General features: G+C 37.3%; 1 protein-coding gene across 5 annotated transcripts in view; it reads right to left on the reverse strand.

Moving 5' to 3' along the window:
* ATR (ATR serine/threonine kinase) overlaps nt 1-22566 on the reverse strand; it is a 104212-nt gene extending 81646 nt beyond the window's left edge. For 4 of the 5 annotated variants that reach the window (XR_009054237.1, XM_057738245.1, XM_057738247.1 and 1 more), the window contains exons 1-9: nt 22385-22566; nt 8704-8795; nt 7439-7588; nt 5072-5949; nt 3706-3881; nt 2906-3097; nt 1709-1899; nt 1066-1218; nt 154-346 (exon numbers count right to left, since the gene is read on the reverse strand). Coding sequence is in view for 4 of the 5 variants with exons in the window: in XM_057738245.1 (XP_057594228.1) it covers nt 154-346; nt 1066-1218; nt 1709-1899; nt 2906-3097; nt 3706-3881; nt 5072-5949; nt 7439-7588; nt 8704-8795; nt 22385-22443 (2084 nt within the window). In the remaining variant the exon portion in view is untranslated. Of the gene's footprint in view, nt 1-153; nt 347-1065; nt 1219-1708; nt 1900-2905; nt 3098-3705; nt 3882-5071; nt 5950-7438; nt 7589-8703; nt 8796-22384 lie in introns of those variants that run through there. The other variant, XM_057738246.1, reaches the window with a different exon arrangement.
* Between the last annotated feature and the right edge of the window lie 582 nt (nt 22567-23148).

The raw sequence follows: 23148 nt of genomic DNA on the forward strand, positions 1-23148 counted from the left end.
GAGCCCACAACAAGTGAAGCCACAAAATGAGAAGCCTGTGCACGGCAATGAAGAGTAGCTCCCGCTCTCCACAAACTACAGAGAGCCCGTGCACAGCAATGAAGACTCAATGCAGCCAATAAATAAAAAATAAAATAAAATATTAATACATACATAAGAATTTTGGGAATTCTGTTACAAGAATTCTGCTGCTGTAATAAGATAAAAAATCCACTAATACAATTTGTCCGGATTACTTCATGGGAGCTCTGCAGGGCCCAGCCGTAAACTGCTGTTCTCCACTCCAGGTATATTCTTCTTGGAAAAAGAGTTAGAAGAAATACACACCGTGACTGTGCCTGTGGTGCTGAAAAAATTAAGTCTGTTAATGAAGACTCCTAAGTGTTAATTTTATATATATACACACACACATATATTTATTCTTTGTTGTAAAGTCAAGTAACATTTAAAATACATATAATATTTAATTGAAAGCTCCCTTCCCAAAAATAAAGCACGTGCACTGAGAAAGGTCTATACACAATCTTACTAGATAATCAGGGAAATCCCAATTAAAACACCCATCAGATAGCAAAAAATATATATTTGTTTAGGTACTTACATCTTTGATAGTCTCTCTTTTTTTTTTTTGGCCACGTTGCAAGGCTTGTGAGATTTTAGCTTCCTGACCAGGGACTGAACCCGGGCCCTCTGCAGTGAGAGTGCAGAGTCTTAACTATAGGACCACCAGGGAATTCCCTCTTTTTTATTTTTAAGATGGAAAAAAGTTTTAAAATTTGACAATGCCAAGTGCTGGTGAGGATATGAAACAACAGGAACTCACATATTCTGCTAAAAGGAATATAAACTGGAACGACATCGTTGCAGAACAATGTTGGCAGAATAGAGTTGAGGATCTACAAATCCAACAATTTATTTCTTTCTACATGTTTAACTCCTTTTTGAATTATTAAAAAATGTACCTTCTCTTGTAATTATTGAAAAAATAGAAATGATAAGTGTTAGAAGTCCTATATAGAGATAAGTTAAAACAAATCCCACATACAGAATTTTGTGACCACTTACAGTAGCTCTCTGAAATCCTCTGGCTTACTGCTAGAAGACTGGTGGCAAATGTGGTCAACTTTAAAGAGCCATCATCAGAATGGGAATAAATCCATGGAAGTGAAAGCATTCCACATAAATCTTCCAGGATATGATCTTCAAATGAAGTTTTTACTACAGAAATACACAATAGGTGATTAATTATATCTTTTCCTTAATCATATTTACTTGTGTCTTCTTTCAATAAAAAAAGACATTCTACACATGTCTTTTGCAAGTGGAAGTACAGCAAACATTCAATAAACAGGTTCTTAGCACAGAGATGATGTTCTGAGGTTTGTAAGCCCAAAGGAATTAAATGTGACTTTATAAAAAATATGCATTTATACATTTTTTAGAAAAATCATAGCACTCTTCAGATTCTCAAATCAAAACTTTTAAATTTATAAATAATTTTTACTGACTGAAAAAGAATAAATCAAAATATTACACATAAATTTAGAATTTATAAATTATTGATAAGCTTAATAGAACTGAAATCAAGAAAAAACTTTTGGGTGTTCCCAACATTTGAGCATTTAAGCCTTAGGCAAAAGAGAAAACCTATTTTCTATACTGATTACCTTTTAAAGGTTATTTTGATCCATTGCTTTTTTGTACTCACCTTGAATATACATCAAAGCATCATATATTTTCACTACTTTGTCAATAATTGTCTCCAGGTCAGGTTTCTGAACAGATTCTAACAAAGTCCTGCAGCTCTTAAGCACTTTTGTGTAAAAATCCAAAGACATCCAAGTTATTATTACTGAAGGTTTCTTCTTACATTTCTGTTGACCGTCCTTGAAATTATAGCTGCAATTAAAATATTTTTTAAGACACAGAATTAAAATAAATTTTGTTGTAGTCAAAACTAATACTGTAGTAAGCCAAAAGAAATTTTGAGTATAAAACTAACCTATAACTTTAAACCAATTCAAAATAAATGTGCATATCAATTAATATATCATTATTATTTTAAGTTTAATCTCTTTATGTCTAAATCACTCAGGATTTGGTAATTAAAATTAATCTATGATATTCAAATGTGACACCATTAGGCTTTAAAATAACATAAAATACGCCTCTGAAAATCCTTTCTTAATAATAGGACAAAGGCAGACTTCAACCTAACTAGCTATTCCTTCAAATTATCTCAAATTCCAAATTTAATGTAATCTGAATTAATATAGTTTCTTTAAAATCTCCTTCATAACTCTGTATTAGCTAGTTAAGAATGAGTCAAAAAATACAGAATAAATGATCATGTAAATAATTAACAAGGAGTGTTGGTCTACAATGTGGCAGTAAAAATAAGACAATCTTCAGAGAGGCTTCACGCTTTGTTTCTTCTGACAGAGTAATTAACCTGTATTAAAGAATGCTAAACTGAAAATATACCTCTAATGAGTTTTAAATTCCTACTTTTATTATCAAAGGGCAAAGTTCTCTTGACAAAATGTTTGGCTGGAAGAGCACTGGCTTTTGAGTTGTATAAAAATGTGTTCTACTCTTCTGCTCAGGAAAGTCAGTTTAGGCTGCAGACAAAAAAAGCCTCATTTCTCTGAGCTTGAATTTCTAATGTGCAAAGTGGACATAATAGCATCTACTTCGCAGAATTGTTGGAAAGATTAAATAAGATATGTATAGTACCTAACACAGTATCTGACATTCAGCAGGTGCTCAGTAAAAAACAAATTTCTATTTCACTGAAAAGTTTGTATTCTTAGGTCACAAACATCAAGTGAATAAAGAGGTCTTCCAAAACAATAAATTCAAATTTATTACACAAAACCCACCCATAAAATACAAGTTGTTTTACCAGTCCATGTTTTGATGAGAACAATGAAAAGTACACAGAGCAGTCAGTTGTAGGACGACAGTGATTCCTTCTAAAGTCTCAATAAGAGGATTCTTCAGATTATTGAATTCAAGGAAAATCTGAAGGTCCTCAGCCTTCTGTTTCAGTGTACTCCATAATATGCTTTTTTGGTTCATGTCCACATGCTTAATTCTGTAATTAATTATAACCAGAGTGTAAAGATATTTTTATTCATATGAATTTATATAATTTTGCTTACATATGAAAAATATTTAAAACAAAAGGCATCATGTAATGGCAACTACTGAAATTTTTTTTTTTTGGCCGTGTCACACAGTTTGCGGGGTCTTAGTTCCCCAAACAGAGGTTGAACCTGGGCCACGGCAGTGAAAGCGCCAAGTCCTAACCACTGGACTGCCAGGGACCCTACAACTACTGAAATTTAAACCAACTTTTACAGTGGCTGAAATATGGGAATTCTTTGGCTATATTACAAAAAAAGTTTGTTAACATTTTTGAAATTGATAGATTTATAGTCGCAGAGATTTTTCATGTATTAAAAACTTAAATTAGGCAAGTAAAGACTTAAAAAAGTCTTTTAAGTAACCATATTTCACCATGAAATCTTTTATACTAGAATAGACTACAAGAACTATTAAAATACCTTTAGCATTCCTTTGGCTACCTATAGAAACTACAAATTTTCTTTGTGTATTTAAGTCATAGCACTTAGTAAAGGTGATTTTTAAGTGACTAAAGTTTTATTAAGTGGCTAAATACAAACTGAATGAAGGTCATACTCCTCAGTCTGTTTTGGTGCTCTTTTGGAGGAGTTAGATGAGCTGAGTCGACGCCTTTTGGGTGACACTCCATCGCTATCATTGCTGAGATTTTCCTGTTGAATCTGGCACTGAACTTCCTCAATGATTTCCATACTTTCCATTTTTAAGGCTGCATAAAGTGGGCCCAACAAATACTGAGAAAGCAAAAATAATTTTAAAAACTAATTCTTAGAAAATAAGTTTATACTATTCATAGACAACAAAAATGCATTAGGTATTAAGATTTCAAACATGGTAGAAACTATTTTCAGAGTTTCATCAAGCAAAACAAAAACCTGTTAATCTATATTATTTCACACTCTATACAGAAACACATATATAGTTCTATATCTAGAACTATGGTCTTAGAAGCCTAAGACAAATTCTCCTCTCTATAACCTGTTTTTCCCTAGACCAAAATGCCACAAAGAAAAATTCTACAAGGGAATTACTAACTTCTTTTATACTACAAATCTAGCAAGACACACAGATAAAATAAACTAAAATATTTAATCAATTTATTGCACATCTATTTTATTGTACTGCCTGTCTCCCACAGTCCAAATAGAAAAAAAGGCATAATTCGGCATGACTATCCACAGGTTTTCTAGAAGTGATTAATTATAACCTGTCAAAGAAAAATCTATGTGAGTGCTCAAAGTTTTAGCAATGAAGTTGATAACTGGTCCCTTTTTATTTTTATTTTATTCATTTTTTAAATAAATTTATTTATTTTATTGGCTGTGTTGGTTCTTTTTTGCTGTGTGCGGGCTTTTCTTTTAGTTGTGGTGAGTGGGGGCTACTCTTTGTTGTGGTGCGCAGGCTCCTCATTGCCGTGGCTTCTCTTGTTGAGGAGCACAGGCTCTAGACACGTGGGCTTCAGTAGTTGCAGCACATGGGTCAGTAGTTGTGGGTCATGGGCTCTAAAGCACAGGCTCAACAGTTATGGCGCAAGGGCTTAGATGCTCCACGGCATGTGGGATCTTCCTGGAGCAGGGATCGAATCCGTGTCCCCTGCATTAGCAGGTGGATTCTTAACCAGTGCGCCACCTAGGAAGCCCCCCCCTTTTAATTAATAATGGGCAACAAACATGTTTTCACTTCACAAACTCTATTTTAAAACATTCTACTCCATTGGCACTTCATTACCAACACAGTGCACAAATCTTTCTAAAATCGAATTAAAAATCCATAATAGGAAACCAAAATAGGTTATAAAAATCATCCCATTCTGAATGTAATTATTATTAAAGATATTCTATTTTTTCATTATTAATCTTATATATACGCATACACTTAAAATAAGAAAATACATGCTTAACAAGTAAGCTTAAAAATGACCTACCTCTGCATCTACCTGAACTCCAAGCACATCCACAAGAGCTCTACAAATATTTCTCACATAAACCTTCCTGACTTGTAAAGCAGATTCATACCCAGCTGGCACATATTTAAGGAAATACTGCAGTAAATGGCATAAAGCTGCTTTTAGCAAATCAGACTTAAGCTGCAGAAGCACACCGTCTTCAAACATGACACAGAGTTTTTCTAGCAGCATATTTAAATAGACAGGCTCAATATTTCTATAAGCTTCTGCTTCAAAGGGGAATAGTGTCTTTATCAGCTTTGATAATGGCTCTTCATAGAGTTTCAATTGGTCAGCATCCATTTCTACAAGGCGTTTTAACAATTCCAAAAATGAGCTGAAAAAAGTGCTGGCTGGTTGTGCTGGTAGTCCTCCAAGCTCAAAGAGTTCAGTTAAAAGGCTAATTGCTAAGGATTTAACTTTTGGAGTACCATACTCTAGCAGAACACAACCTATACGCCAAAGTAAGAGTTCTTGCCTTCTAAAAAACACAATTGCAATGATACGAATAAGAACCGTTAATAAAGTAATTTCAATAAACTCTAAATTTTGCATGTTCATGAACTGCAAAGGAGCTGGTTGTAAATATCCTACATGTTCATCTAATTGACTTAAAAATCGGCTAACTACCACTGGCCATTCCATAAAGTGTCCCAATGCATCTCTCTTGTGGAGGTAAATCAAGTCTTCAAAAAGATATAATAATTCCTTCGTCACGACTCCAAAAATAGCAGGACTCTTGCTTTTAAAAAGAAATAATAATGAGCAGATGACTTCACAGATTTTTTTGTGTAACATATGACAGGATGGATTTGCTGCAATCCGTAGAAGTCTTGTTATGATCCAATTACTGAATTCTTTGAAATAAACAAACAAGAAAGATATTAAATAAATATATCAGTGCTAATTAATTTGCTAAATGCTTGATGATTTGTTTTTAAAGTAAAACTTCACTAAAAAATAGTCTAAAACATTCTCTACACAATGAAGACCTATTATAATAGTTTAGAATACCAATTTTGGAGTCAGACAAGTTCCTAGCTCTCCACTTATTAGTTGTGTGAACTTTTCATTTCTCTAAACTTCTGTAACTTCATCAGTGAAAGGGAAATAATGACACCCACTTTATATGTTACCCTGATCAAGTAAGATAATATATTTGAAATTCTCAGCATAGTGCCTAAAGTTAAATAAATGTTCAAGAAACAGTAGTTATTATCACTCCTTCAAAAAATATTATTGAGTAATGACTGTCTCAAATTCATAAGAACAAATCATGTCACAGTCCTGTCCTCCTGAATCCTACAATACAGTTTCTTGAACTTCTTAACTGCAACTAAGAGATATATTTTATATCACGATCCAGTATACCTATGCACATTTCTTTTATTTAAATATATGAAACAAAAGTTTCATGAAACAGTACTTTTCTTATTACATGCAACTTACTATGATATTTTCTAGTCAATTATATTTCATCTTCAATACCCACTAAATGGGGTATAACCTATTGTTTAAAAATCAGTGTAGCAAAGAATATAGACAAACAGGTATTTATAATACAGTTTAATAGTTACCATGATAGAAAGAATGTAGAACACGTTGTACTAACAGAGCATAAAGAAAGAGCAACTAAGCTGTCCTAGGGTAGGCAGTCAGCAATGGTCAGAAAAGACTTTTTAGAGGACATACTATCAAAGTTGAGTCTTGAAATTCAAGCAAAAAATGTTAAAATACTCTATGCATTGTACAGAAAAAAAAAAAAGAAATGTTTTACATCTCTTTATCAGGAAGCCAATAAAGAGATAAAACTAGTGGGAACAATAAGGATAAAGCCTAGAAAAAAGCTTCAGCATTTAAAACAGGAGTCAACAAACTTGTTCTTAAAGGGCCAAATAGGAAATATTTTAGGCTTGAGGGCCATATGATCTCCTTGTCAAATACTCAGTGTTGCCTTTGAAGTAGTTGCAGACAATAAGTAAATAAATGATCACGAATATGTTCCAATAAAACTCTGTTCACATAACAGGCAGCAAGCCTGTGGGGCATGGTTTGCTAATGCCTGATCTAGAAGAAAGAGATTACCAAAACCAGAATAAAGAAAACTGCTTAAGTGTTCAATGGCATATCAACATATTCAATTACTTCTGCTCCATCTGGGTATCTAGTTCATACTAAAAGAAAACAATAAGGCTGCTGAAATAAAACTAACCATTACCATTTTGCTCTCTCAATTTATAGCAAATTTGACCCAAATATGTGTAGCAATGTGTATATTTCAGAAGAGCAGAAAAGGGTACAGTTCATAAAGAGACTGCAAATGAACGTACAAACAGCAGGACTCACCAATACAACTGTCTTTGGCCTCATTTTGCCCATGGCTTCCATTCACATTTACAAACATAAGTGGGGAGGACTTCATGATATGTTGGATGAAATCAAGCAACATCACAGAGGTTGGCTGAGAGTCAGTTTTCTTTACAAGTTCCAGAGCAACTAAAACAGTAAAAGATTCATTCTAAAGAGTCATGACAAATTAAACGGCAGTCCTTTTGTTAAGAAACGAGACTTTCATGACAAGAATTATGTCCAACACAGTGCTCATGATATACTGATGGAGCTAAACGCACTACAGTCCTATCTGCCTAATTTTAAATGTTTGATAGTCACATGTATTCATCTATTATATCCATTCACCAAACATGTGCTATAGGCCTACAATACGCCTGGCACTGTGTTAAAATCTGAGGATTAAAAAAACCCCTCACAATCAGGTAAGGGAGTCAGACAAATAAACTAGTAATTACAATACAATATGTTAACTTCACTAATCCACAATAAAGGAAACAAGTGTCTGGGAACATGCTGTGAAGGAGTTGACTCCTAGATGATGAGTTGGTCAAACAGACAGGGTAAGGACAAGTGGTCTGAACAGATGGAGTACCACATGAAAACACATCTTGGAAGTATGCAGTAGTCCTTTGTTATTTTTCGGGAACTCATAATTTTACTGATTGAAAAACAAAGGCTAAATGACTATTGAAAGTCATAAAATCTGTGTCAAAGTTGGAATTAAATTTACAAACCATGAGCCAAATGCCACTCTATATTATCCCTCTCATGTAATTTTAATAGACATGACACATGTGACACCATCTTGCCAAGGTGGTAATATTTATCTTTTAGATTGCCACAAACAGGAAATAGTTGATTCAGCAACTCAAAGAATACTATTACCTCCCATAGACAAAGTTGCCAACTCTTATTCAAGGAATTTTTTTTTAATGACATTTGCTGTTTCTCAACCACTGACACGAGACCTAGCTAAAACAGAACTGGCCAAATATTTTTATCTATAATAATATCATATATCAAAGAAGAACTCATAGCAAGCAGCAGAAAACCTAGATAACAAAGAGGAAAACAGAATTACTTAAAAGCCTAAATCACATTATGTAACAAGTAATACTGTAAATAACTTGCTTGAAAATACTATCATAAATACTAAATATGTATTTTAAACTATATGGAGAAAAATGCTAGTATAATGTGAATACATGGAAAAGAAAATTTAATTTATAAAATTTATATCAGAAATAATTGGTTCTTACCAACATTTACATCTGTGAGTATTCGGTCGATGAACTGACATAGAATTTGCCTTGGCTTCTGTACAACGGTATTATATTCCTCTGGACTGGCACTAAAGTACAAATAAAACATTTTTTTTTTTTCAAATAAAACATTTTTAACCCTTATAAGGACTCACAACTTCATCTGTAAAAAATTCTCTACAGTTGAATTTACCAAAAGTGTTTAGTTTTAATGTTGACACTGATAGTATTCTTCTGCAAAGCATCCAGTCTGCAAAGTCTAGACCTGCCCTGGCCAATACGGTAGCCCTTATCACATGCTATTGAGAACCTGGTATGTAGTTAGTCCAAACTGAGATGTGCTACAAGTATAAAATACACATTGGATTTTGAATATTTGGTACCAAAAATGTGTAAAACCACATTAATACTTTTATATTAATTACATGTTCAAACGGTAATATCAATATAATGAGTTAAATAATATATATTGGAGGTTTTGTGGGGTTTTTTAGTTTTTTTTTTTTAATTGGAGTATAGTTGATTTACAATGTTGTGTTAGTTTCTGGTATACAGCAAAGTGATTCATATTCTTTTCCATTATGGTTTATTACAGGATATTGAATATAGTTCCCTGTGCTATACAATAGGAATTTGTTTATCCATTCTATATATAATAGTTTGCATCTGCTAGTCCCAAACTCCCAATCCAACCCTCCCCTCTGTCCCTGCCTTTGGCAACCACAAGTCTGTTCTCTATGTCTGAGTCTATTTCTGTTTCATAGATATATTTATTTGTTCATATTTTAGATTCCACATATAAGTGATATAATACATGGTAATAACATATATTGTTAAAATTAATTTCACTTATTTCCTTTTTGTAATGTAGCTACTAGAAAATTTTCAATTACATATATGGCTTGCTTTATGTTTCTGTTGAACAGATCTAGACTTTTAGGAAATCAAAAGAAAACAGTTTCTTCAACAAAGAAATTCCAAGGGAAAAAAGAGAGGAGGAGAAACCCATAATGAAGACTTAAGAGCCATATCAACCAATTATAATGTATGATTCTACACTGGGTTCTGAATCAAAAATAAAAACTAACAGCAAAGTATATGTGACAACTGGGAAAATTTGAACACAGACTAAATATTTGATGTTATCAAGGAATTATATTTTTAGGTGTGATAATGGTATTGTGGTATGTCTAAAAAGTTTTCATCCTTTAGAGATAAATACTGGTATTTATTGATAAAATGATGCCTGGAATTTGCTGCAAAGTACTCTGAGAAGAGGAAGAGAGCCATGAATTGATTATTATTAGGTGAAACAGGAAACCAATATACCATTTTCTCTTTTATTGTATGTCTGAAACTTCCCACAATAAAAACTCAATGAAATATTAGGGAAAAACACACATATTGAGTCTTAAGAATAACAATATTAAAATAATATTAAAAGGAAATACAATAATTAAGCAGAGGAAGAGTATCCTAGAATTCTGATGAATTCAACTTGAGTTCCATGATTTTGTATAAATAACCAAGGAATAGAACATAACAGAAAGTCTGTGTTCCACTACACGATGAGGAATCACACAGTCATTTGTGTAATCAACAAACTATAGTGCACCACACAACACATCAGAAGCTACTGTTGGGAAGGTGATAGACAGTTTAGTGGAGGAGACCGATAAATCAGTCTAGCCCTCTATCTAGGCTAGATTATGAGGCTATTCACCAAAACAGTTAACAGAGGTGGAAGCACAGGTATGAGGAGAAAAAAAATCCAGTTTTAGAAATAGTGAGTTTAAGGTCTCAAGGGGACAACTAAGTGGGATGTCCAAAAGATTGTTGGAACTACAGCTCTAGACCTCAAGTTTTAGCCTAGAGATACAGATTAATTTATTGAAACATAATAGTACGTATCAAGCAAGGCTAAACATGTTGTATTATTTCATATTTCACAAGTAATAAGAGAGGGATATTAGACCCTAAGCTGTATATGAGGAGACTGGCGCTTATAGAGATATATAATCTACCACTATAGAGCTAGTAGTAGTGGAAGGCTTGGATATGAATGCAAATGTAATAAGTAATGAGATAGTCAAAGAGAGAACCCAAAGTTAAGGGTAGAGGAGCCACGAGGAGAAAAAGAAAGAGACAGAGAAACAAACAGAAAAACCATGAGAGATGTGTTCTAGAATCCAAGAATTTTAAAGTGGGAGCTGTCAATAGGATCAAATAAAATTAGTTTGTTAAAATGTCCTTTGGATATATTTTTTTATTATGGTAAAATACACAACATAAAATTTACCATTTTAACCATTTTTAAGTGTACAGTTCTGTGCATTAAGTACATTCACATTATCCTACACCATCACCACCATCCCTCTCTAGAACTTTTTCACCTTCCCAAGCTGAAACTGTACTCATTAAATAATATCTCCCCATTTCCCGCTCCCCCCACAATTCTGTCTCTATGAATCTGACTACTTAAACATCTACAAGCTGAATCCCATATTTGTCCTCTTGTGACTGACTTATTTCACTTAGCATAGGTCTTCACAGTTCATCCATGTTGTAACTTGTGTCAGGATTTCCTTTCTTTTTAAGACTAAATAATATTCTACTATATGTCTATACCACATTTTATTTATCTATCCATCTTTCCATAGACACCTGGGTTGCTTCCACCCTTTGGCTACTGTGAATAATGCCCCTAAGAACGTGGGTGTACAAATATCTGTTTCAGTCCCTTTCAATTATTCTGGGTTTATACCTAGAAGAGGAAATGCAAGATCATATGGTAACTCTATGTGTAATTTTTTGAGAAACGGCCATACTGCTTCCACAATAGCTGCACCATTTTATATCCCTACCAACAATTTACGAAGGTTCCAATTTTTCCTTATCCTCACCAACACTTGTTATTTTTGTTGCTGCCTTTAAAACAGCAGCCACCCTCATGGGTCTGCAGTGGTATCTCGCTGTACTTTCAAGTCACAATTCCCTAATAATTAGGGATGTTGAACACTTTTCCCTGTGCTTTTTGCCCATTTGTCTTTCTTCTTTGGAGAAAATCTATTCAAGTCCTTTCCTCACTTTTAAGTCTCATGCTCTACCAAACCTTTCCTCTTTCTTAACGTTTTTTGGATATTAACTCTGTATCAGATATATGATTTGCAAACATTTTCTTTCATTCCATAGGTTGTCTTTTCATTCTGTTGATACTGTCCTTTACTGCAGAGATTTTAATTTTGATAACTTTTAATTTTAAATTTGATCTATTTTTTCATATGCTGTCATGTTTTGATATCATATCCAATTGCCAAATCCAATGTCATGAAGCTTTTCCCCTAAGAATTCTCTTCTAAGAATTTTATAGTTTTACATTTAGGTCTTTGATTCATTTTGAGTTAATTTTTTTACATCCTTTGGATTTTAGTGGTAAAGGCAGAAGCCAGAGTGCAAAGGGTGAAAAACAAATGAAATGTGAATACTGAGAACAGCATGCTCTTTCTAAAGCTTGACCATGACATGAAGAGAAGAACTGGATTTAGCGGTAACTAAAGGAATATATGAGGTCAAGAGAGTTCTGCTTTGTTTCCATTAAGACGGAAATACTTGAACAATTGATTCTTTTTTTTTTTTTAAGATTTACTTATTTTATTTATTTATTTATTTGGCTGTGTTGGGTCTTCGTTGCTGTGTGTGGGCTTTCTCTAGTTGCGAGCGGGGGCTACTCTTCATTGTGGTGCATAGGCTTCTCCTTGTGGTGGCTTCTCTTGTTGCAGAACAAGGGCTTCTAGGTGCATGGGCTTCAGTAGTTGTGGCACTCAGGCTTAGCAGTTGTGGTGCACAGGCTTAGCTGCTCCACAGCATGTGGGATCTTCCTTGACCAGGGCTCAAACCGGTGTCCCCTTCATTGGCAGATGGATTCTTTTTTTTTTTTTTTTTAATTTAAGCTCTTTATTGGAATATAACTGCTTTACAGTGCTGTGCAAATTTTTAAGGTACACCAAAATTAATCAGCAGTATTTATACACATATCCCCACCCTCCCTACCCTGGCCCTCTAAGTCATCACCCATCATCGAGTTTGTCTCCTTATGTTATGCAGGAACTTCCCACGAGCTATCTATTTTACATTTGGTAGTGTACATATGTCAAAGCTACCCTCTCACTTTGCCCTAGCTTCCCCATTGCCCCCCACCCCCAACCCTGTGTCAAGTCCGTTCTCTACATCTGCATCTTTATTCTTGCCCTGTCACTGGGTTCATCAGTACCATTTTTTTTTTATATTCCATATATGAGTTAGCATACGGTATTTGTTTTTCTTTCTGACTTGCTTCACTCTGTGTGACCGACTCTAGGTCTATCCACCTCATTACAAATAACTCAATTTCATTCTTTTTTATGGCTGAGTAATATTCCATTGTATATATGTGCCACATCTTCTTTATCCATTCATCTGTTGATGGGCATTTAGGTTGCTTCCATGTCCTGGCTATTGTAAACAGTGCTGCAATGAACATTATGGTACATGTTTCTTTTTGGATTATGGTTTGCTTCAGGTATATGCCCAGTAGTGGGACTGCTGGGTCATATGGTAGTTCCATTTTTAGTTTTTTAAGGAACTTTCAAACTATTTTCCATAGTGGCTGTACCAACTTACATTCCCACCAACAGGACGGTTCCCTTTTCTCCACACCCTCTCCAGCATTTATTGTTTTTAGTTTTTTTGATGATGGCCATTCTGGCAGGCAGAGTCTTACCACTGCACCACCTAGGAAGTCCTGAACAATTGATTCTTCTTTTTTTTTTTAATTTATTTATTTTATTGGCTGTGTTAGGTCTTTTTTGCTGAACGTGGGCTTTCTTTTTAGTTACGGTGAGTGGGGGTTACTCTTCATTGTGGTGCACGGGTTCCTTATTGCCGTGGCTTCTCTTGTGGTGAAGCACGGGCTCTAGGCGCGTGGGCTTCAGTAGTTGCAGCACATGGGCTCAACAGTTGTGGGTCACGGGCTCTAAAGCGCAGGCTCAATAGTTGTGGCGCACCGGCTTAGTTGCTCCGCAGCATGTGGGATCTTCCTGGAGCAGGGATCAAACCCGTGTCCCCTGCACTGGCAGGCAGATTCTCAACCACTCTGCCATCTAGAAAGCCCTGAACAATTGATCCTTGAAACTTGTCTTTCCTTCCTGAAACCTGGCTTTCCTTCCTGAAACCATGTACAAGTAAAGAGATAATCCTTGGACAGGATTATATATATATTAATGCATAATTAATACATATTTATTAATACAGGAGGAAAGGATGAGTACAGACATTAATAATATAATAAATTCAAAATGCAAATAAAACAAGATGCTGTGCTTCAAGGAAGATGCTGGGGAGAAGGAAAGAATGCACACAAAAATTTTAATCAAGTGTCATATACACCCAAAGCAGGAAACAACTAACTCTGCCTAGAGGACTCATGGAAAGCTGTATATAAATGATTAACTCACTCCATCACCTCTACTGACAAAACAGTTGTGGATATAGTAGGTAAGCTTGTTATTTACAAAAAAATAATGTATTTCATATAAATAACAACTTATAACATCTATATAGCACAGTAAATGTACATATATTTTCCCACTTAATGCTAAAAGAAATAATGAGGTTAATTATTTTATTGATTATTCAATCACAAAGTCCAATCCTAATTGATTACATACAGGATCCACAGCATCTACAGCTACTAACTGCCATAATGGAAATGATCCTGGTACATAGAAAACAGTTCAAAAAATTTTGCTGAATGAACGAATGGTTCGTAAGAATCTTTCTGAATCTTGTGCCTCCTTCATCCTTAATGTATAACCTTGTTTGGACCTGTGGAATATCCACCTATTCTCTGCCACTACACCATAGGCTCCTAGAGGTGGGAGACTATGCTTTATTTCTCTATGAATTCCTGAAGCCACCGCTAGACCATAAGCTCCTGCAGGAGAGAAAATGTGTTTTATTTCTCTTTGCATCCCCTACACCCCGCCTAGAACTGTGTCTTGCTTGATAGAAAACCACTGTTACTGAAGTTAATAAATATTTACAAGTAATATAAACTCTAGAATCAAAGAACAAGTAGTTGTATTTATATGTGAAAGAGAAAAACCTTTGTGTTTTTTATCTTATTATTTAAACCAGCACTGGCCAATAGAAACACAATGCAAGCCACATGTGTAATTTTAAATTTTCTAGCAGTCACATTAAGAATGTAAAAAAGAAACAGGCAACTTTAATCACAATAATATATCCAAAATATTGTTTAAACATGTAATCAAAATAAAAATTATTAATGAGACTATTTACATTGCTTTTGAAGGGGGGTGGTAACTAAGTCTTTGAAACCAAGTATGTTACATTTAGAGCACACAGTTTAGATTAGCCACATGTGAAATGCGCAAAGGCCACATTTGGCTGGTGTCCACAGTATATCACAGGACATTGCAGATTTAAATATAACAAGAAAATTTTTAAGTCTGAAATTACAAGACAACATGAATTGTTTTAGACAAAGTCAGGAGATTTTGTCATAAACCAAGTGTAATTTGACAAGTGTCATTTGAAAATGTGAATGAGGAGGTTTGTGGTGGAGAGGAATCAGGACTGTGTTAAGAGTTTCCTACAAAGTTTAACTTTGTAAAAAGATTATGCATTCACGTGTCATTTACATAATTCTAAAAAATCAGTTTTTTTTAAATAAAGGTGAAGTGATTATCATTCATTAGATGTACTATCAGAATAAAGAAATTCACGGGAGAGTAAGCATTTTCATTTTTCAACCTCTACCTTGGAACTGAGCTAGGAGGGTATACTTTTTCAAAAGTATATGGTAATATTTGGGTGGTAATAAGTATCACATAAAGTTTGGACACATTTAACAAACACTTGAGCACCTCCCCTGGAGCAAGTATCAAATGTCAGGAAAACCAAGATACCATGTATCTGCCCTAAAAGAATTAGCAGTTTAAAGGACAAAAAAGTAAACAGGCAATTTTAACACAGCATGGTTAAGTGTTAACAGAGCCAAGATAGAACCTAAGAGAGACACTCAGCCCTGAGCAGGAACTATCAGTCAAGGCTCCTTGGAGGAGGTGACACAAAGCTGAGTCCCTACGGGGCCAGGCAGGTAAAATAAGAGAAGGCAGAAGGGTATTCTAGAAGAGGAAACATGTGCAAAGGATCAGGAACAAGAACATAAGCCGCTCAAGAAATTGCCAGAGGTTTCACATGGCCAAAGAAGAGGGAGGCAGTATCTGGAAATGAAGCTGAAGAGGGAAGATGAGGTCAAAGCACAAAGGACCCACTAAGGAGTTTGAATTTTGTACTGAACACAATGGGACATTGAAGAGTTCTAAGTAGGTGAGTGAAGGTTCAACATGTTTTTATAACATGAATTCAGCTATGTTATTTCCCTGTTTAAAACATCCCAATGGGACTTCCCTGGTGGCAAAGTGGTTAAGAATCCGCCTGCCAATGCAGGGGACATGGGTTCGATCCGTGGTCCAAGGAGATCCCACATGCCGCGGAGAAGCTAAGCCCATGTGCCACAACTACTGAGCCCGTGTGCAGCAACTACTGAAGCCCATGCGCCTAGAGCCCATGCTCTGTATCAAGAGAAGTCACCACAAGGAGAAGCCTGTGAACCAAGAAGAAGAGTAGCCCCCACTTGCCATAACTAGAGAAAGCCTGCAAACAGCAACGAACACCCAACACAGCCAATAAATAAATAAAAAATAATAATAACAAAAAATAAGATAAAAAATAAAACATCCCAATGGCTTCCCATTGAACTTAAAATCTAACTCCTCATTCTGCCCTACAAAGTGGTAAAGGATCTGGGCTCTGCCTACTCCTCCACCCTTAATTAGTACTACTCCCCTCTTTGCTCTCTATGTTCCAGGCTTCTTCCTCTTCTTTAAAAAGTAGGAGATCTTTGTATGTCCTATTCCATCTCAGAAACTTCTCCCAGTTTCACATGACTGGCTTCTTCTCACCATCCAAACCTCCTCTAGTGGCTAATGCTGCTGCTCCCCAGCCCATCATCTCCCTCCCATTGTCCCTTTAATATGTTAATGGTAACTATCACTACTGCAAAAGATCTTGTGATTGATTACAAAGCAATTTTAAATAGGAAGGTCAGAGATTTTTGGAAATGACATCTGAATGGAAGTAGCCAGTATTTAGACAGAAGAAACAAGTGTAAAGAAATGAAGGTAGGAATGATCTTGGTGTACACAAAAAATAAGGCCAATGTCATTGGAGTAGAGTGAGCAAGGGAGGGATATAAGGCCATGAGGTCAGAGGTAGGCAGAGGCCAGATGATGGCAGACCTTAGAGGCCCTGAAAAGGAGTTTGGATTTTATTCTAAGTATGCTGGAAAACCAAAGGAAGATTTTGATCAGGGGAGTAATGTTATATAATCTATAATATGATTAATAGTTGTAAAAATCACTTTGGTTGCTGAGTGGGAAATTCATTGTAAGTGGGTAAAAGTGGAAATGGAGAGATCAGCTGAGAGGTTACTGTAATAGTCCAGATAAGAAATTCTGGATAGCAGTGGAGATGGTGAAAAGCGTTTTTTAAAGGTATGGGTGACAGGACTCGCTGTTGGATTATTAAGGGGTAAGGAGAAAAAATCAAGGATAACTCGTAGGTTTTTGCTTCCTACATTTACAATAAGCTGAGGAAGGGACAAGTTTAAGGACAATAAATCAGAAGTTCTGCTTTGGATATGTTAATTTTCATTTTTGGGTATAGATGTTGAGTAAGCAACATAATATATATCTCTGGGCTAGAGATATAAATTTGGGAGTTATCATCATATAGATGGTATTTAAAGCCATGGGACTAGACAAAGTTACTGAGGAAGAGAGTGAAGACTGAAAGGACACTAATGATATAGCCCAAAAGCAGATATGGAGTCAAGAATGATTCCTAGATTTCTAGTTTTGAAAAATTAATGAACACAGTATCATTTACACATATCCCTACCTCAGTGAATAAGAATTAAAAAAAAAAAAAAAAAAGCTTGGGATATGGGTATATGCAGAGAATCTGTATTGGATATATTGAGTCTTAACTGCATATAGGACACCCAGGGAACAAATGGGTAGAACTAACATACAGTCTGCCAGTGTACAGTTGTATATATGGTTCTATATGAAAGAAGTATGGCTTGGAGACATATGTGTAGTCATCAAATAGTAGATGGTAGTTGAAGGCAGATCAGTGGATGAGATCACCCAGAAAGGCTATGCAGAGAAAAGAGTGCTAACAGCAAAAAACACTGAAGCAAAATTTATCCCTGAGAGACAGAGGAAGAAGAGCCCATACATTAAAACAGTAACATCTTACTTTTTTCAGAAATCTAATTGCCATAGTCAATTAAGAAAAGAAAAAAAAAAAATGGGGAGAAATAGATAGGATCAAGATGGTGGAGTAGGAGGACATGTGCTCACTCCCTCTTGCAAGAGCACCGCAATTACAACTAACTGCTGAACAATCATCAACAGAAAGACAATGGATCTCACCAAAAAAGACACCCCACATCCAGAGACAAAGGAGAAGCCTCAATGAGATGGTAGGAGGGGCGCAATCGTGTTAAAATCAAATCCCATAAATGCTGGGTGGGTGACTCACAAACTGGAGAACAGTTATACTGCAGAACTCCACCCACTAAAGTGAGGGTTCTGAGCCCCACATCAGGCTTCCCAACCTGGGAGTCCAGCAATGGGAGAAGGAATTCCAGAGAATCAGACTTTGAAAGCCAGCGGCATTTGATTGCAGGACTTCCACAAGACTGGGGGAAACAGAGACTCCACTCTTGGAGGGCACACAAAAAAATGTGCTCACCAGGACCCAGGGGGAAGGAGCAGTGACCCCATAGGAGACTGAATCAGACCTGCCTGCTGGTGTTGGGGGGTTGCCTGCAGAGGTGGGGGGCAGCTGTGCCTCACCAAGGAGACAGGGCACTGGTGGCAGGGGTTCTGGGAAGTGCTCATTGGCATGAGCCCTCCCACAGTCCACCATTAGCCCCACCAAAGAGCTTGTAGGCTCCAGTGCTAGGTAGCCTCAGGCCAAACAACCAACAAGGTGGGAACACAGCCCCACCCATTAGCAGACAAGCATATTAAAGTTTTACTGAGCTCCGCCCACCAAATCAGATTAAAGTCTTACTGAGCTCTGCCCACCCAGCCCTACCCACCATCAGTCCCTCTCACCAGGAAGAACCCACGAGCCTCCTAGATAGCTTCCTCCACAAGAGGGCAGACAGCAGTATCAAGCAGTATCAGCAGTATTTCGTCTTGTGGAACTGAAAACCACAGCCACAGAAAGATGGAGAAAATGAAAAAGCAGAGGACTGTGTACCAGATGAAGGGACACAATAAAACCCCAGAAAAACAACTAAATGAAGAGGAGATACGCACAATTCCAGAAAAAGAATTCAGAATAATGATGGTGAGGATGATCCAGGACTTTGAAAAAAAAGACTGGATACAAAGATTGAAAAGTTCACCAAAGACCTAGAAGAATTAAAGAGCAAACAAACAGAGATATGCAACACAAGAACTGAAATGAAAAATACACTAGAAGGAACCAATAGCAGATTAACTGAGGCAGAAGGGCAAATAAGTGACCTGGAAGACAAAATGGTGATAATCACTGATGCGGAAAAGAATAAAGAAAAAAGAATGAAAAGAACTGAAGACAGCCTAAGAGACCTCTGGGACAATGTTAAATGCACCAACATTCACATTATAGGGGCCCCAGAAGGAGAAGAGAGAGAGAGAGAAAGTACCCAAGAAAATATTGGAAGAGATTATAGTGAAAACTTCCCTAACATGGGAAAGGAAATAGCTACCCATGTCCAGGAAGCACAGAGAGTCCCAGGCAGGATAAACCCAAGGAGAAACATGCCAAGACATAGAGTAGTCAAACTGACAGAAATTAAAGACAGAGAAAAGTTATTAAAAGCAACAAGGGAAACACGACAAATAACATACAAGGGAACTCCATAAGGGTAACAGCTGATTTCTCAGCAGAAACCCTGCAAGCCAGAAGGGAGTGGCATGATATATTTCAAGTGATGAAAGGGAAGAACCTACAACCAAGAATACTCTACCCAGCAAGGATCTCATTCAGATTCGATGGAGAAATCAAAAGCTTTACAGACAAGCAACAGCTAAGAGAGTTCAGCACCACCAAACCAGCCCTACAACAAATGCTAAAGTAACTTCTCTAAGCGGGAAACATAAGAGAAGAAAAGGACCTACAAAAACATAAACAAAACAATTAAGAACATGGTAATAGGAACATACATATTAATAACTACCTTGAATGTAAATGGACTAAATGCATCAACCAAAAGACACAGACTGGCTGAATGGATACAGAAACAAGACCCATATATATGCTGTCTCCAAGAGACCCACTTCAGGCCTAGGGACACATACAGACTGAAGTGAGGGCATGGAAAAAGATATTCCATGCAAATGAAAATCAAAAGAAAGCTGGAGTAGTGATACTCATATCAAATAAAATAGACTTTAAAATAAAAAATGTTACAAGAGACAAGAAAGGACATTACAGAAAGATCGAGGGATCAATCCAAGAAGAGGAGATAACAATTATAAATATATATGCATCCAATATAGGAGCAGCTCAACACATAAGGCAAATGCTAACAACTATGAAAGAGGAAATGCAAGGCAGAAATAGAGACACAGAGGTAGAGAACAAACATATGGACACCAAGTGGGGAAAGCGGGGATGGTTGGGGGGAATGAATTGGGAGATTGGGATACCAGATTGTACACTTTAAATATATGCTGTTTATTGTCTGTTAACTGTCTCTCAATAAAAGTTCTTAAAAAAAAAAAAAACTGGGTAGAAAAGGTCTGATAGCTTAAGTCTGAAACCTAGCTCTACTACTAACTGCTATCTCTTTGACTTTGGTTCTTCAATTTCTGTGACTCTGATTCTTAATAAATAGTGATAATATTTGTTCCATTCTATATCATGGAGATACTGTGAGACTGAATAAGTTTGAATGAAGCAGTTGCAATGAAAAAGTCATGACAATTAAAAAGTATTATTAGACAATTCACTATGGATCCGTTTTCTATTCCAGCTCTGAAAATGGCTACAAATGAGCTTTCACTGTTGAATAAGAAACAGAACAGCCACAAATAGAAAGCTCTGTTGATGAAAGAGAGTGTAAATAAATCCAAGATACTATTATTTTTACTAACAAGTATCACAGAGGAAAAGAGAAAAAGGGAAAGAAGTATTAATCGGCGAATTCTATACTAAAGCACGGTGGGAAAAGCACACTGAGCTTCACATTTGAGCCTAAAAGATGAAATCTATACATCTACTTCCTATATGAACACTTGCCTTCACTTTCTTTCAGAAAGGTAGATGTTACTTTACAAAATGTTAACACAAGTATGCTTGCAACATTCATATAAAGTGGAAAAAAAAATCACACAATAGGACGACTCAGTTAAGGCAAGTATGGTCCCTTCATTTATATTCTCTTTTTTATGTAACTGAGGAAGACTAAATGCCAGTGTATTTGTATGGTCAACAAGTGGAGACGGACACAACGGCACTGCAAAAAGAAAGGGAATTTAATATCCCATGGGCTTAATGTCAGTTATGGCTGTGTGCTAAGTTTCCACATAGTTCAAGAAATCAGAAAGCAACTATCCCGATAGTTCAACTGTAGCAGTGGTACAAGCCCACTTATTTTCTGTTCACAGTAGATTACAAAAATTAAAAAAAAAAGCAAAAAAACAAACAAAACCCCTGCCTTCTAGACTTTAGGCCAGGTTTAGGAAAGGCTGTGTGTGTGCTGAATGGGGATGGCAGCCATCAACATCTCTCCATTCTCTTTGGGCAGGATGGTGGTTTACACTCTTTTACTCTTGGCTTTACAGAAAGAAAAAGAAAAAAAAAAAAGCTTTTGCGAATGGTACATTAAGTTATTTCAAATTTTGCCAATATTCCGTGCACATTTATGTTTTGTGGACGTTGTGGCTGATTCCCGGGATTTCTGACTAAAACAACGAGGACTGGATGACCAAAATGACAGGGGTCCCATCTCCAGAATGGCCTATGGTTTCATTTACAAACGAACTTTTTCTAGCAACTGGACTTCCTTGCGGCAAATCGGAACCAGCGATTTTTCTTCCGAGGGCAGTTTTGGGTCAAAACGTAAAGCTAAAAACCAATTCCTCCACCAGCGATCATAAAGCATAGAAACTGGGGGAAGTCCAAGGGTCAAGTACTCCATCTAAGACAAGAGGCTTCTGAGAGCCAATGAGTGTAGCAAAGCGACCAGAGAGTGTTCAAAAGGGACCTTTTCCTCCCGCCGCGGAGGCAACCCCCGGGGGGTTGGGGGAGGCGGGAGGAGCTCCCCGGCGCCGCTGAGGTAAAGCAGGGCCAGCAGACCACCCCTCCCCTCGGACCCGCATCCCGCAAGTCTGCGGCGACGCCCGGCGTCCGTTTCACTGCCTCTCTGTGGGAGAAGCGCTCAAGTCCGCGGCGGAGCATCTCCACAAAGGCCGCGGCCGGGGTTGAGGGGATCGGGGCCCGGACGCGCGCGGCTGGGAAGAGCACGTGAGACGCCGGCCGGCCCTACCTGCCCAGCTCCCGCAGGGCCGGGATCATAGACGCCAGCTCCCGGCCATGCTCGCCCATGCTGAGGACGCGAGGCACGCTTCAATAACACTTAGGCGGGCTCCCGCCGCCTCCACAACTACCTCTGGTGAGAAGGCGTGGCGCCCGACGGGGTCTCGCGGGGCCCAAAACTCCTCCCGGAAACCGCGCCCGGTCTGCTCTCCAGGCGCGAGTTCTTTTTCGCGTAGGAGCTGGGGGAGGCCGAAAGGGGCGGGGCTAGGGGCGGGGCTAGGGGCGGGGCACGTTCGGTGACGTTTCCCTTGCTGGGTTCGCTCTGAGCTGCGCAGGCTCGGCAGGCGAGACGCGCGCGAGTTTTGGTTTTTAGCTGTTCTGATGTCACTCACTCCCAGCCTAAGAGGCTCCGAGAAGCCAAACCCCTGGATCTGGGGAGAAAAGGGGCGTGGTGGGCACCAGCCCAGAATCCCTCGCATCGCAAATGTGAAAACTGAGACAATTCAGCAACTGAAGGCCCGAGATTAGATAGCAGGTCTCCCCACGAAGTCACGCCCCCCAGGTTCCTAATTTTCTACCACTGTCTTGACATCCTTTCTGAGAGATACGGGGCAAAAGATGGGCTCTTCCTTGTCCTTTCTGTCCCAGCAGGTTTAGTGTTTGTTTTTGTTTTTTCCCACTTGAAGTCTCCCTTAGGTTTCTTTGACGATTCTCCCCACGTTTAGTATTTTAAAAGAGGGTTGAATTGTATTTGTGTCATTAAGTCGGCAGCAG

The sequence above is a fragment of the Hippopotamus amphibius genome, chromosome 6, assembly GCF_030028045.1.
Source record: "Hippopotamus amphibius kiboko isolate mHipAmp2 chromosome 6, mHipAmp2.hap2, whole genome shotgun sequence".
Lineage (NCBI taxonomy): Eukaryota > Metazoa > Chordata > Mammalia > Artiodactyla > Hippopotamidae > Hippopotamus > Hippopotamus amphibius.